Raw genomic sequence first — 13,691 nt, 5'->3', positions numbered from 1 at the left:
GTTGCCCATGATGTACCAAGAAAAATCCAACAGCATACTATACTGTGGTTATGCTTAAGTGGGGAAGAGAAAATTGAGAGGCAACAGAAGAGTCATGCTTAAGTAGTTAAGGAGACATCATATGGAAGATGGAGTGAGCTTGTTTGGTGCTCCAAAGAATGGGATTTGAACCAATGGAATTACAAAAAAAGGAATTCTGACTAAGCATTAGGAACTTCTTGGTGACCGTGGGACAGACTACCATGGAAGGTGAAAGATTCTCTTTTGTTGGAGACTTTAAAGAGTGGTTAGATGGTCCACTTCTGTCAGGGATGCCTTAGCTGAACTAGCAGAAAGGTTGACCAGGAGCCCCTAGTTCAGTAGTTACCAAACTTTGGTCCTCCATATATTTGAACTTGAGCTCTCAGAATTCCTTCTTGTTGGTCAAGTTGGCTAGGACTTATAGGAGCTTACATCCAAAATACCTTGAGGACCAAAGTTTGGGAGCCATTGGACTAGATAGCCCTTGGGGTCTTGTTTTATGATTTTGGAGAATTATTTGCAGAGCAGTTCACCCAGACGTGAAAATGAATTCAGGGGTAAAAAATGAAATCCCAGTTTTTTATAGCAAGGAGATGCATGGCTGGTATGTGTGCAATTCCGGCTGAGAATGATATGGGCATAAATAGCATCTCTCCCGATGCATCTGATCTGTTGAATCAGAACATGTATATGGTGACTATCATGCCTTGAGAAAATCCATGTGTTATTTGTAGTTGCGTTCAGTTTACTTATGATTGTGTCCTGAATAGAAAGAATAATTTGGTTAGCGTACTCTGCTATCATGTGAAGAATATTTGAGCCTATAAAGTTTACCAGCAATTGAATATCATTGAAGAATAGAGACAAAATTATTCTGTATTTGAGAAGCTGAATTGAGGTCAAGCATTCTTTTTGCTTTGCTGGCCTCTGGATTTCTTCTGAGTCTCACATAGTTTAATCCTTGAAAGCCTAGTTGGAGTTTCTAACTCTGTCTCATTGATCTTCTTTACTTTTTCATTGTGCTTCATTTGCCTCTTGGGAGTTTGGTTTTCCTTTTCAGAGTGTACAAAATACTTTACTTGTTTTTATAAACTTACCAACCTGATGGTCACTGTTGTCAATATTTTACCATAGCTTGTATGGGGAACTGAGAGATAGTGGCTTACCTGAGAACTTGTAGTGCAGAAATATGGAGTACCCATTCTCTCTTTAAAAGAAAAGGAAAAGGGAAAGAGATATATTATAAGAAAACTAATCTAAAGAGATATGTTATAATAAAACTCATCTGAAAGATTTAAAGACTAACCTAAGAAATGTGTATAGCAGTATAATCTTTACCACTGATGTACATTTTGCAATATGTGTTTTCTAACCATAATCCCTTAGATAAAATAGACACAAAGATTTTATGTCCACAGATTGACTTCTTTAGGTATTAACAAGAATGGGTGACAAACTTCTCTAAGTTTGGACTGTATTGTCACTGCAGTAAGTGACCTTGATTTTCTGTTGTTGTTGCTCCGTTTCCTTTTTGCTCCGTTCTGCTCAAAGCCATGGCACTGACAAGGTCGTCATAATCCATCCGACAGTTTATAGCCTCTTCCCTACTTGCGGGGAGTAAAAAGCATCTGACTAGAAGGGAATACATGGGGCAAGTTCCTTGCTGACTATAATTTTGTTGTCATTTCATGTATTCCAGTGGTATAATTGATGTGACAGGACTGGGCTTTAAACATAGTCCCTTAGCTTGTGCTCACTTTCAGTTTTAGCCTCCCTGTCATTCAATTTGACTAGGTAAGATATAGGTGACAAACATATTTTTAAAGTTACATAGCATGTGTGTGTGTGTATATGTAAACTTAGCCATGAGGAGTGAAGAAAAGAGTGTATAAAACTTAATTTATTTTTGCTCACTTCTTTGAAAATGTAGTAACTGGTGTTGCCATACAATATGAATTTCAGTTGTTGTGCTGATGACAGAGACAGCAGGCGGTTTTTCTTTATTAATATTATAATTAAATAATTTCCTGGAAAAAGGCCAAAACCAGATGTGAGTTGATCGTGACTTCTCCACTGTTACTTGGTGTAATCACTTGCATTTTCTATGAAGAATTGACTTTGGCATCTTGTTTTTACAGGTTGTTATCGATGCCTTCAGATTGATCAATGCTAATATGATGGTCTTGGGACATGAACCAAGACAAACAACTTCAAATCTGGGTCACTTAAACAAGCCATCTATTCAGGTAAATTCAGTGCTTGGTAGTGTATTCATTTTGAGATACATTGCTTTTTTGCATCCATTCTCTTGCGTGCAGACACACTTTTTTTCTTTTTTCTTTTCTTTTTTTTTTTTTTTTTGGCTATATGATAATAGTGTCCCTTATTGAAATGAAGGGATTCTGACTCAAGAATGCCATAGACTCATGCTGTAAGACCTAGAATTGCCCAGAGAGGACACAGTTTGTGGGGCTTGGATAAATGAAATCACATACACCGGCCCATTGATATTGGGGGGGGGGGGGGGGGGTTGTCATAAAATAGTGGTAAAAAAAAACAATGGAACATTTAAAAACCTGATAAAATATTGAATCTTCCTGAGGAAATCAAGTAAATGCTTCCAGAATTGTTAGAGGTTTCATGTGATATGCAGATGTTGATAATGAACATATTTATCTTTTATCATTGTTGTGCCTCTGTTGCAATATGTCATTATTATCACATGCCGATCTTCTTCCCATAAATGATTTCAGATCATGTTGATTGACAGAAAGTCATATACACCAGTGTATTTGGCTTTAAAAAAATTTCTGGGCTTTCTCACTTTTGGTGTCAGTTTTTGTTATGATTACGATATCATAGAGGTAATTCCTGCACATGTCTATGGAAAGTAGACATTAAATTAAGTACACCCTCTTCTTAATTTTTTGCATTTGCTTTCTTAGTTCCCCTATCTTTAGCACTGCAACCTTAACATGAGAAACTGGGTAGCCTCTAATATTTCCTTGTCTCCTGAGGATTTTCAATATATTAGGTTGCAGGTTGTGTTCCAACGCATGTTCGTTTGATTATGGATAGGAAGTAAACTGTGACTGGAATTGAAGGGAAAACCCATGATGCCTCATAATCTTCTGTCGTTTACAATTCTCAGACCAATTGAACCCATAAATTAAACCCAAACGTACATGTTACTTATTGTATTGGCAGTACATACTTTAATGGCACCTTGCCTAGTCCTTAGACACATTCACAAAAAAGGGAAGGAAAGTGTAGAATATGATTTCTGTTCCTTCCAAAATAAATACTTTGCCAGAGCTTTCAGGAATGGATTGGAGCCATAAGGCTGGAGTCCCAGTTATGACTTGAAATTTGACAGGATTTCGGAAGGAAGAACTGTCCATCTTGTTAAACGTTGAAACTATTCTTCTTGTTCCAAAGTAAAGATTATATAAAATCACAGGCACTGTAATATCATAGAGCAGTGGCTCCCAACCTGTGGTCCATGGGCTGCAAGAATGAAAATATGGTCTGTGACTTCACCGTTACTACATTATTGCCTCGAAACCACCTGGCAATGAGAGCGACTGGTCTCACAAAACCCTGTTATAGTGTCGAGGCAACGGGGATGTCAGGAGGGGAGAGGCCGACTACTCAAGAAATATTACAACTATTACATCAGCTCTAGATTATTAAATATGGTTTTCTGTGAGCGAGCAGATGGTGACTACTGGGTGGCATATATTCTGTATAAAAAGCTAGAGCTGATGTGGTCTAGCCAGTGCAGAATCAGCACCCCAAACAACCAAACCGAATCTAAAGTTGACCAAAAACTGATTCATGGTCCTTTTGGTACTAATGTTGGAGAGTTGTCACTTGTCAGAGTGGTCTCTGGTCAAAAAAATATTGGGAACCACTGTCATAGAGGAATTATGAGCTAGCCCTGTACAGTACTCTCTTTCATTAGCCCTTCTATAGATGGATGTCTGATTTCATCCTGTCTGCAGTCTGTACTCAACAGGTTTCTGTTAATCCAAGATTTGAACCCAGGTTTGAATTGCTTAACAATTCCCAACAAAAAATAAGTCAGGTTAATCTTAACTGTAGTTAGTATTGGTACTGACCTATTTGTTCACCGTAGTGAAGTCAGAAGTGGGAGAACAATCCTGTAATAGCAGTGGAATTACCCATACATTGGAGATGGCTGTCTCTGGTCAGGATTCAATTGTTTTTAGTCCTTTTACATACATAAGCAGCACCTGTATCACTTTAATGTATGGAAAAGGAAAGGGGAATACAAATCAACCAACTGCTTTTCTCCACCTGTTAAGATCTGATACCAAACCTCATTCAGTGTCTGGTTCTGTAGGTGAAAAGCTTGCAGACAAAGCTGCTGTGTTGACATCTTCACTCGAATCTAACATCACTTTTTATATTCCAGTTCTCCATTATTAGATTTAGGGGTAAACAGCATCTTGCTTCTTAAATGAGCATTCCCTTATGGATGATTAATGTTTTGCCATGCACTAATGATAATACTGTCCAAAATATTATTTTCTTTTTTAAAAGTTTAGAAGGCCCAGATAGTTACCCCCAAGAAGCCAAATGATTTCTCTGAAGATTAATTACAGGGGTGCTAATAGCAATGTATGCTGAAAACATGGCATTTCTATTTGAAAACAGCATCATATCTCTTGAGTTATAATCACAATCTCTACCTGGAAATTTCCTATAGGCATAGCTTAAACTCTCAGTCTTAAAAATATGTGATGCTACCCTAGCTGATTGTTCACAGATTTCATTAACAACAGCTTTAAAAAGTATCTTGCAGCAAAAGAATTTTGATTTAATAGGGTTGAAGCAGATTACTCTTGAATTAGTACAAGCTGCAAAAAATAATGAGTTTGGAACAACCTACTAATGTTTTTGATTGGGTGCAGGCAAGCCTGTGCTTGTATGTTTCTAGAGGATATATTAGTGGATCGTATAATGACTTCCCATGGAAACCCCGTAGTGTCAGTCTGCTTCATTATTGTCTTTTCCCCAAAAAAGTTAAGCAGCACTTTTCTCTCAGACTAGACATTAACAGCAAAGTACAAGCAAAGCCAGCTTCCAAGCTGATGTGTATTCCAAACACATTTCCTTAACATTACCATGAATTAAAGTACTGTTTGTGATTCCCTAGAAACAAATATTTTGGTCCATTGGCAGCAAAGTGCCAGAGCCTACAGCTGAGTGCATTGAGTGTCGAATAAGAGGTGCTTGGCACTAAGCCCTGCCAGGGCCTACATCCGAGCGCCCAAAATCAGCTCACCAAATTGTTATCATTCCCACCTACCTTTCATTTCACCAATTTTTCCGAACAGGAGGGGGGTGTACAATTTTGTGCCATCTGAATGAACGGTACAAAACGGAAACATGAAAGAAAACAATGTGACAAATACAGGGCCCATGACTAGCACATAGCAAATAAATACTCTACCATCCAAAACCTAACAACCCCCAGAGGAGATCACATGTGTATTGACATGCATGGTGTTTCATTGTTTCCTAGCTAAAAGCAGTTGTACACACATACTTAATTTTAATTTATTCTTAAGATTTCTCAGAGTCAGTCATATCTAAGTGCCTCTCGTAAACATGATTGCATTATGTTTGGTTGGTGAAAACTTTTTATCGGGGGGGGGGGGGTTGCATGCTTGTACCAAAATTGAAATTCTCTGCTGTTTTAAAGCAAAATTACTTTTTACAAAAATGAATGCTATACTACACAATTTTACAAAATTTTACTTTTAGTGTATTGTACCTTTATCCCACTGTCTGCTGCTACTGTATTGATGTTGCACTCTCAAAAAGCACATTTGAAGTCGCAGCAGTACAAGCAAGATACGGAACCTAAGGACATTGGTGCAGTATTTCTTAAGCTTTAGATATAGAATACCATATGCTATAAAATATAGAATATGCAACAGAATATGCTATCTTTATTAACAGATTTCTAAAGCAACTTTCAAAATTTACATTTCCTTACAAGACAATGTTCAAATCTCACCGTCTTTAAAAAAAAAATTCAAAGTAACGCACACTCCAGACCCGGTATTTCTAGACTTCAATCTGTTTCTTCCATGTCCTTGACAGAACTGATCAGGTGGATTATTTTATTTATTCCTTTTATATGTTTTTCCCTAGGCTTTAATTCATGGACTGAATAGACATTACTATTCTATTACTATCAACTACAGGAAGAATGAACTAGAACAGAAGGCAAGTTTTGTTTTTGTTTTTACTTAGGGCTTTCTCATTAACTCTCGGGTATTGGGTTTTTTTATTCACAGCATAAAAAATAGATCAGACTGATTGTTGGCATGCTGAAATATTTTGATCTGAATTCTAATTTCTCACATTTTTCATTGTCATCCCCTCATATCATATATTCTGTGCATTACCACAGCAAATGAACCTTTATTTGAACTCGGGGAGGGGGGGGGGGATCCTACATTTTTTCCAGAAGGCATCTGCAAACATAAGTAACAAATGCTAAAAACAAGTTGGTGAAAACCAGTCTGTCTTATTTGAACAGTTTAGGAACATCTTTGTTTAAATTATGATAAAGACATGCCTATTCTATTTTTGAAGCCACATATTTCTGAAAGCAGTTCTGTTACAATAAACTTGATAATTTTCTTGTCTTTATTTTTAAAAGCCTGCAGTTCACGTCCTTATATAATTTTGTTTGTGTCAGAAGCAACTTGAGAAACTGCAAGTCGCTTCTGGTGGGAGAGAATTGACTGTCTGCAGGGATGTTGCCCAGGGGAAGCCCGGATGTTTTATCATCCTGCGGGAGGCTTCTCTCTTGTCCCAGTATGAACTGAGAGAAGGGAGCTTCCCCCATCTCGTGGATTCGAACCCCGACCTTCGAGTCAGCAGTTCAGCCGGCACAAGGGTTTAATCCATTGCGCCACCGGAGCTCCAATTTATATAGTTCAAACATGCATACAAAGTTACTGTTGTTAAAAAAATCATTGAAGGAACCCTTCAACTACAGCTAAGCATATAGACCCAAGGTAATGCTATATGGATAGATAGTATGCTTGAAGTGACTGGTGTGACTCTGAAGGAGCTGGGCTTGGTGACGGCCAACAGGGAGCTATGGCATGGGCTGGTCCATGAGGTCATGAAGAGTTGGAGGCGACTGAACAAATAAACAACAACAACAATACTATAGCAAATATTTAAGAGTTCACCTTCTTAAAACAGGTAGGGTTTGCAAGTCACTGGATGAGTTATACAGGAAAACTATGTTGTAACATCAGGGCCACCACTTGAAACCACAGTGTGCCAACAACTCTTAAGGGTGGAAGTCATAGACCGATGCAGCCCATCAAGTGTCATAGATTTCAGGACAAACCTTAATGCTGTCTAGGTGCAAACAGATTACGTATGCAATTGCCACAACATAAATTGGCCATATTGAAGCTTTCCAGTGACCATTAAGTAGCCAAAGAGTGACATTCTGCATCTGGAATACATTGTGGGAAGATATGGGAAAAGACAGTCTCTTCTTCCTGACAGGTGCCAGAGGATTTTTTTTCCTAAAGCCTTTGAGACCTATTGTATTCATCCAAATCCAAACATGTGCATGATTTTAATCATCCTTAAAATGTTTTAACTGGTTTCAGGCTGTATCTTTTAGTTTGTCAAAATGTTAATAAGTTTGTTTACATTATTTTTGTTGTTTTGGACTGTTCAAGCTGATTTCTGTCTTTGTTACCCTGAGATATAGGACAGGATATAAATATTATTAAAACATCAACAACAAAGAACCCCCAAGGACAACTGCATTGTAAATGACACTGCTGTAATTTGTCCTCAGATACAAACAATAGCATCTAGAGCAGTGGTTCCCAACCTGTGAGTCCCTAGGTTTGGCCTATAACTCCCAGAAACACCAGCCAATTTACCAGCTATTAGGATTTCTGGGAGTTGGAAGGCCAAAACACCTGGGGACCCACAGGTTGAGAACCACTGATGTAGAGCAACAATTTTTTGAGCCGCAGACCTTTTTCAGTATCAGCAGAGCAGCCCTTGAAGAAAGAATGTGAAAGAACATTCAAGCAAAATGTTGAATAAAATTAATTTTATTCTGGAATATAAATAAAGTTATTTATTTATTTATTGTAAATTATTTCCTTCACATAAACAGAATATAAAAACAATTTAATAATAAACAATGTGACACTTATTCTTGTTTTTTTCTAGTAAAAATGCAAAATACATAGATATAGACCTTTATTTTGATGGTTTTTTTGGTTTCTACAACCATGAGACCACATTAATTTTTCTTTTTAAAAAAGTACTTGATCAGATCTTTAGAGATTTATTTGACACAATGGACTTAAGTTCCACCATTAATTTATACAGCAAACCATTTTTGTCTCATCAGACAATTTCCAATGATTGGATCATTAGATTTTGGAGTAGTGAAACAGAAAAGTTATCTGTAGTAGCTCCATATAATTTGGAGTTAATGAACAGTTTATACCAGTGGTTCTGTGGCCTCACCATTACTACACTGTTGCAACAAGAGTGACTGGTCTCGCAAAACCCTCTTATAATGCGGAGGCAACTGAGATGTCGGGAGCGGAGAGGCTGACTACCCACAAAAGGTAGACTGCTGCTTCTCCTCTCTCCCTCCCTTCCCCTGAGCAGAGCCATTCCATGTGGCGCCTGGAAGCGGGGCTGCCTTGGTGTCTTCATTTTTAGGCCTGTTCCTGGGGTTATTTGGGGTGCTGATTCAGTAAATTGAATTGGATAGACCACATCAGCTCTTGATTGTTAAATATGGTTTTCTGAGGGCAAGCAGATGGTAACTACTGGATGGCGTATGTTCTGTATCAGAAACTAGAGCTGATGCAGTCTATCCAATGCAGTTTTCTGAATCAACACCCCAAACAACCAAAACAAATCTAAAGTTGACCAAAAACTTATTCGTAAAAGTTTTGGTCCTAATATTGGAGTGTGGTGCCTCATCAAAGTGGTCCGTAATTATGTGGTCGCTGATCAAAAAAATGTTGGGAACCACCGATTTATACCAACTAATATTTTCCTGTCATCACAAATCTCAATAGATACAAAATATATCTGATTTCTCATCTGTCCTACTAATCTTGTACAATTCAACTCCTATTATATAAAGGAGTTATATGGGCCACAAGTCGTAACTATGTGCTTACAACTACATCAAACTTTTCCCCAATCACCAGTCTACATTTGGTTGGGTCAGCTCTTTTGATTTTATTTCTTTGCAGATGTTACTCAATTTACATAAGAAAAGTTGGATGGAAGGATTAACCCTTCAAGATTACAGCGAACACTGCAAGCTCAATGAAACTGTGGTGAAGGAAATGCTAGAATTAGCAAAGAATTATAACAAGGTACTACATGAACTATTTGCTGGAGCATTTTGTATAAGTGTTGCCCACACAATCAGAATGTGCCCAAAATTTATATTATCCTCTTCCAGTCTTGATTGAGATGTCCAGCCCGTATAATATAGTGGGATCGCTTTCCATCTTTTGGCACACAAAAGAGAATGGAAGGTTACCCAACATACTGATTAAAATGAAATATTTTGATATTCATTTGTTCAAGAAGGGGCTAGCCGTCCTAGTACTGAAAAAATAAATCAGCCATGTGAACATTTCCATTACGGAGAATGCAGTGGAGAAGCATTGAGCCAGTAAAACAATAGAAAGGGGTTCCAAGTCTAGAACAGAGAAAGGGCTTCTTACTCATCTCCCAAGAAACCTTCCTTTCTTCCTCCCACAGTTTCTTCCTCTGTCAAAATATAAGCCTTTCAACGCCTATAGATTATGGCTCGCATCCAGTTGTAGTTCCAAGTAATCATTTCACGGTTCTTCAAACCAAGAAATCAGAAAACAAAGAAAGATAGAATATTTCAAACAGAATGAGAAATGAAAAAATACAAATCTTTGTGATTAATGATACAAGGTAATACAGGAAAATTTCTGGCTTGAAAACTTTGAGGCATCTAGTGTCATTATTCAAACCTGAAATAGCTCAGATCAGAGAGGAACAGGAGGTAATAGTCCCAACTGAAGTAGTAGGCTCATTGAATGAATGGGTATTTGGTAACTCAGCAGCTAGGTAAGTAATTCCCTTGATACGTACAGCTTTGTGTAATTGCTGAATCACTGAAGTTAGCTTGCTTGCTAATTGTATATGTAGTCCTTGAAACAACGCTATAGTTTTTTCTCTCAGTTTTACAAAATTACACCTTCTTTAAAAGAAATACATAGGCTGCTGAATTAATAAGATCTCAGATGCTAAGATTTTCTGCATTTTTTTCACAGGCTGTTGAGGAAGAAGATAAGATGACACCTGAACAGCTGGCAATAAAAAATGTTGGCAAGCAGGTGAGGTGTAATGAATTATAGTGACGTGAAGTAACATGCTTTGTGTGTCTTGTTTAGTCACATGCTGGTGGTTTTTCTTTCTCCTTACCCCTCCTTATAAATAGTGCATTTATTTCCAATGAAACAAATTATTTCAAGCCTTCAGTGTCAGCAGTGGACATAAAATTGTCATTATGCATCTGCCGCTGTTTTTGTTCGCTACATGCTCAGTATATCTGATATCCCAGCTTTAAATAATGTAGGTTTTACTTTGTATTCCTGCACGCAAGTGGAGACTCCAACAGAACAAGATATTGATACCTAATTTTGCCATCCACAATATTGAAGCTTTATTAGCATTTGGAAGTATGTGCAGACCACAATCCAGTAAATTGGGATCGTTTCTATAACAGTCATGATCTTGGCCCGGAGCCAGAGAATTGTGGAACTAGTTCCAGGTGCCCAGCAGAGCGTAGGATATTTGTTATTTAAATAGCAGGCCTCTGTGCCAAAAAGCATGCTTGATGGGACACTCAGCCTGCTTCCGTTTACTTAAAAGTAAGGTTATGAGGTTGGAATCCAAAGAATTTCCCAACAACCCTTACATCTATGATGAAAGCACTGAAGCTCGTCTTTCACTATAACACCAATTACCACATTTCTTCTTGCTCTGGTCCCTGTGTTTCCATGTACTAGGTCACCTTGGAAGTAGCAACTTGTATATTGTCGTGGAAGGGATAAGAGATTGAGCTATAAATCAGGAAATTTGCTATCCAAAATACTAAATTCCACGATTCTCTCCAGTCCCAAACATAGACATGAGTTTCATTGAACATGGCACTGCTTCTTGTGGGTCCTTTTACCTCGTCGGGGTCACACAAAAAATGGCAACAGCAGAATGCCACCTATTTACAAATCTGTGAGCAACAATGTCTAATAAATACAGTGGAATCTGCAGAAAATGCTTCAGCTGTACTTAATAAAAAGGAAAGTCTGTTGAGCAACCCTTGGAAATGCTGATTTGTTTTCAGTAAACATTTGATTTTTATACCTATTGTATATACCTGGGGTCAGATAAAATATTTTCAGTGGGAAAGAGGTTGAAAGTAAAGTTAAAGAAGCCCTGGAATATGGTGTGCATCTAGAAGTGCCTGTTAACTGAGTATACCACATCAGCTCTAGATTATTAAATATGGTTTTCTGTGGGCAAGCAGATTGCAAGTAGTGGATGGCATATGTTCTGTATCAGAAACTAGACTTATGTGGTATATCCAATGTAATTTTCTGAATCAGCACTCCAAATAACCAAACCAGATCTAAAGTTGACCAAAAACTGATTCATAACCCTTTTGGTACTAACGTTGGAGAGTGGTCCCTGGTCACTGGTGAACCACTAGCTTAGAGGGATAGGTTCAGAGCTGAGGAGTACTCTTGTTCTGGCTGTGTAATTTTCCTAAACATTCAGTTTCCTTTCTTGACAAGTTTGCATCAGAAAATAAAATTTAGCTTGTCAGTAAGCTTCCTTCCTTGGTCAGTACAGTATACTGATTAAGTGACCCAGAGGTGGAGTGAGATCAATGCTAGTTCATTATCCCTATATATCTTTTATTTGCAAACTGGAACTTTTCTAAAAAGAGCATTTTTACATTGCTTCAGGGTTTTTTTCTATTTCAGTATGTTTTCCTAACTGTGTTTTATAGCTTGTTTTCATTATTTAATTGGAAAGCACTTTTGTTTTGAGTGAGGATATCGTAAAATAACATGGGATGAAGTCCCAGTTCCATTGGAAGCAAATGGCAACGCTCCCATTGATTTCAATAGAGCCCAGATTTCATTAATGAAATTAATGAGAAAAAGGCAGTGCAATAGTATTATTGAATTAGATATTAATTTTAAAGGCACTGCATGCCCAAATAATTAAAACTATTGGTTTTATATAGGGCAGTGTGTGTTGATACATCACTTTGAACACTTTGTATAATGTTGATAGGATGTTGTTGAATTTCTGTGCAGTTCTGAGCTCAAACACAATCTTGAAGTAAGTCCCACTGAGTGTACAAGGCTTACGCCCAAAGATAAGGGAGTATATGATTATTATGGTTGCAATCTGATAAGGAGGACCAAGGGTGAAAAGCCCTTCACACCAATCAACTCAGCAATTGGGAAAAGGGGGCTCAGTTCCATAGTTCTGTAGTAACTCAGCTGATTGGCAGGTAAACATGGATGAAGCTACAGGAAAAGTTAAACAATGTTTGCAGCTCTTCCTCACCAACCAACTGAGCTGAATAGAAGTGTAGGAGAAAGGAGAAGATAAATCCTCTCTTTACCTCCCTTGTGATTTAATACCTCCGCAAAAGTCAAAACCACAAATGTGGAGGAGTGGCAGTATAAAGGAGCTTCCTATGTTTTCAAATACTTGCATGAGAGAGCCTGGGCATGTAGTTACTCATGAATAGCATACATGCTGCCATCAAATGGAAACTGAATTGTTTGCAAATGTGATGTTCTCTTAATGTCTATTAATAACCTTTTCCACTTATATTTTAGGACCCCAAACGCCATTTAGAAGAACACGTGGATGTCCTGATGACTTCTAACATTGTCCAGTGTTTAGCAGCCATGTTGGATACTGTTGTGTTTAAATAATGACTTACTCATAAGTGCTGTTTTTTGCCTGTAATCATCTGTTGTTTAAAGCTCTGAAAGTAAGATATATTTGGATGTCAGAGACATCTGGCATCATTTACAGTCTAAGAGCACCACTCTTGACACCTTTTTCTCTCTGCTGTGCAATTAGATTGGAGGGTTTTTATGTCATGGTCTTTATTCCTGAGCAATTCACGGACTGAATTATAAAATGTGTTGTGTTTTCATTTTAATATTTCAAAGATAATTGGTATCTGTTGTTGTTACGTATTTCTTTTAACTCTGGTAACCTGTGTAGCGTATGTTGGTGTTCATGGATTGGGAAAGGACTGTTGACAATGCTGTACAAACCTTAATTGTATATATGTATTAGAGTTGGATAGGTTCATTCAGAAAAGCCTGAAAGTCAGAAGAAAACATACAAATTTGGACTTCCAATGCAGTTTTGAACCATGCAGGAAAGGTGAGGGGAAAATCCGAATTGGAACCACTTACATTTTTTTTCAGAAATATTATATAATGTTCAGATGTTCTCCCAAGGTTATTTTAATTTTCACAACCATTAAGCAACTTTGGTAAAGCCCCAAAACTTCTAAAATCTCATGCTTTCCA

The 13,691-nt window shown here is 37.6% G+C and overlaps 1 protein-coding gene across 2 annotated transcripts in view; it reads left to right on the top strand.

Moving 5' to 3' along the window:
* PSMD14 (proteasome 26S subunit, non-ATPase 14) overlaps window positions 1–13,332 on the top strand; it is a 59,194-nt gene extending 45,862 nt beyond the window's left edge. For both annotated transcript variants that reach the window (XM_060777806.2, XM_060777798.2), the window contains exons 8-12: window positions 2,160–2,267; window positions 6,208–6,282; window positions 9,327–9,452; window positions 10,392–10,454; window positions 12,981–13,332. In XM_060777806.2, coding sequence (XP_060633789.1) covers window positions 2,160–2,267; window positions 6,208–6,282; window positions 9,327–9,452; window positions 10,392–10,454; window positions 12,981–13,079 — 471 coding nt within the window. In that variant the 3' untranslated portion in view covers window positions 13,080–13,332. The remainder of the gene's footprint in view (window positions 1–2,159; window positions 2,268–6,207; window positions 6,283–9,326; window positions 9,453–10,391; window positions 10,455–12,980) is intronic.
* Window positions 13,333–13,691: the final 359 nt, after the last annotated feature.

The sequence above is a fragment of the Anolis sagrei genome, chromosome 1, assembly GCF_037176765.1.
Source record: "Anolis sagrei isolate rAnoSag1 chromosome 1, rAnoSag1.mat, whole genome shotgun sequence".
Taxonomy (NCBI): domain Eukaryota; kingdom Metazoa; phylum Chordata; class Lepidosauria; order Squamata; family Dactyloidae; genus Anolis; species Anolis sagrei.
Note: the sequence above shows the minus strand (reverse complement) of the source record. Positions and strands in the feature narration are given on the sequence as shown.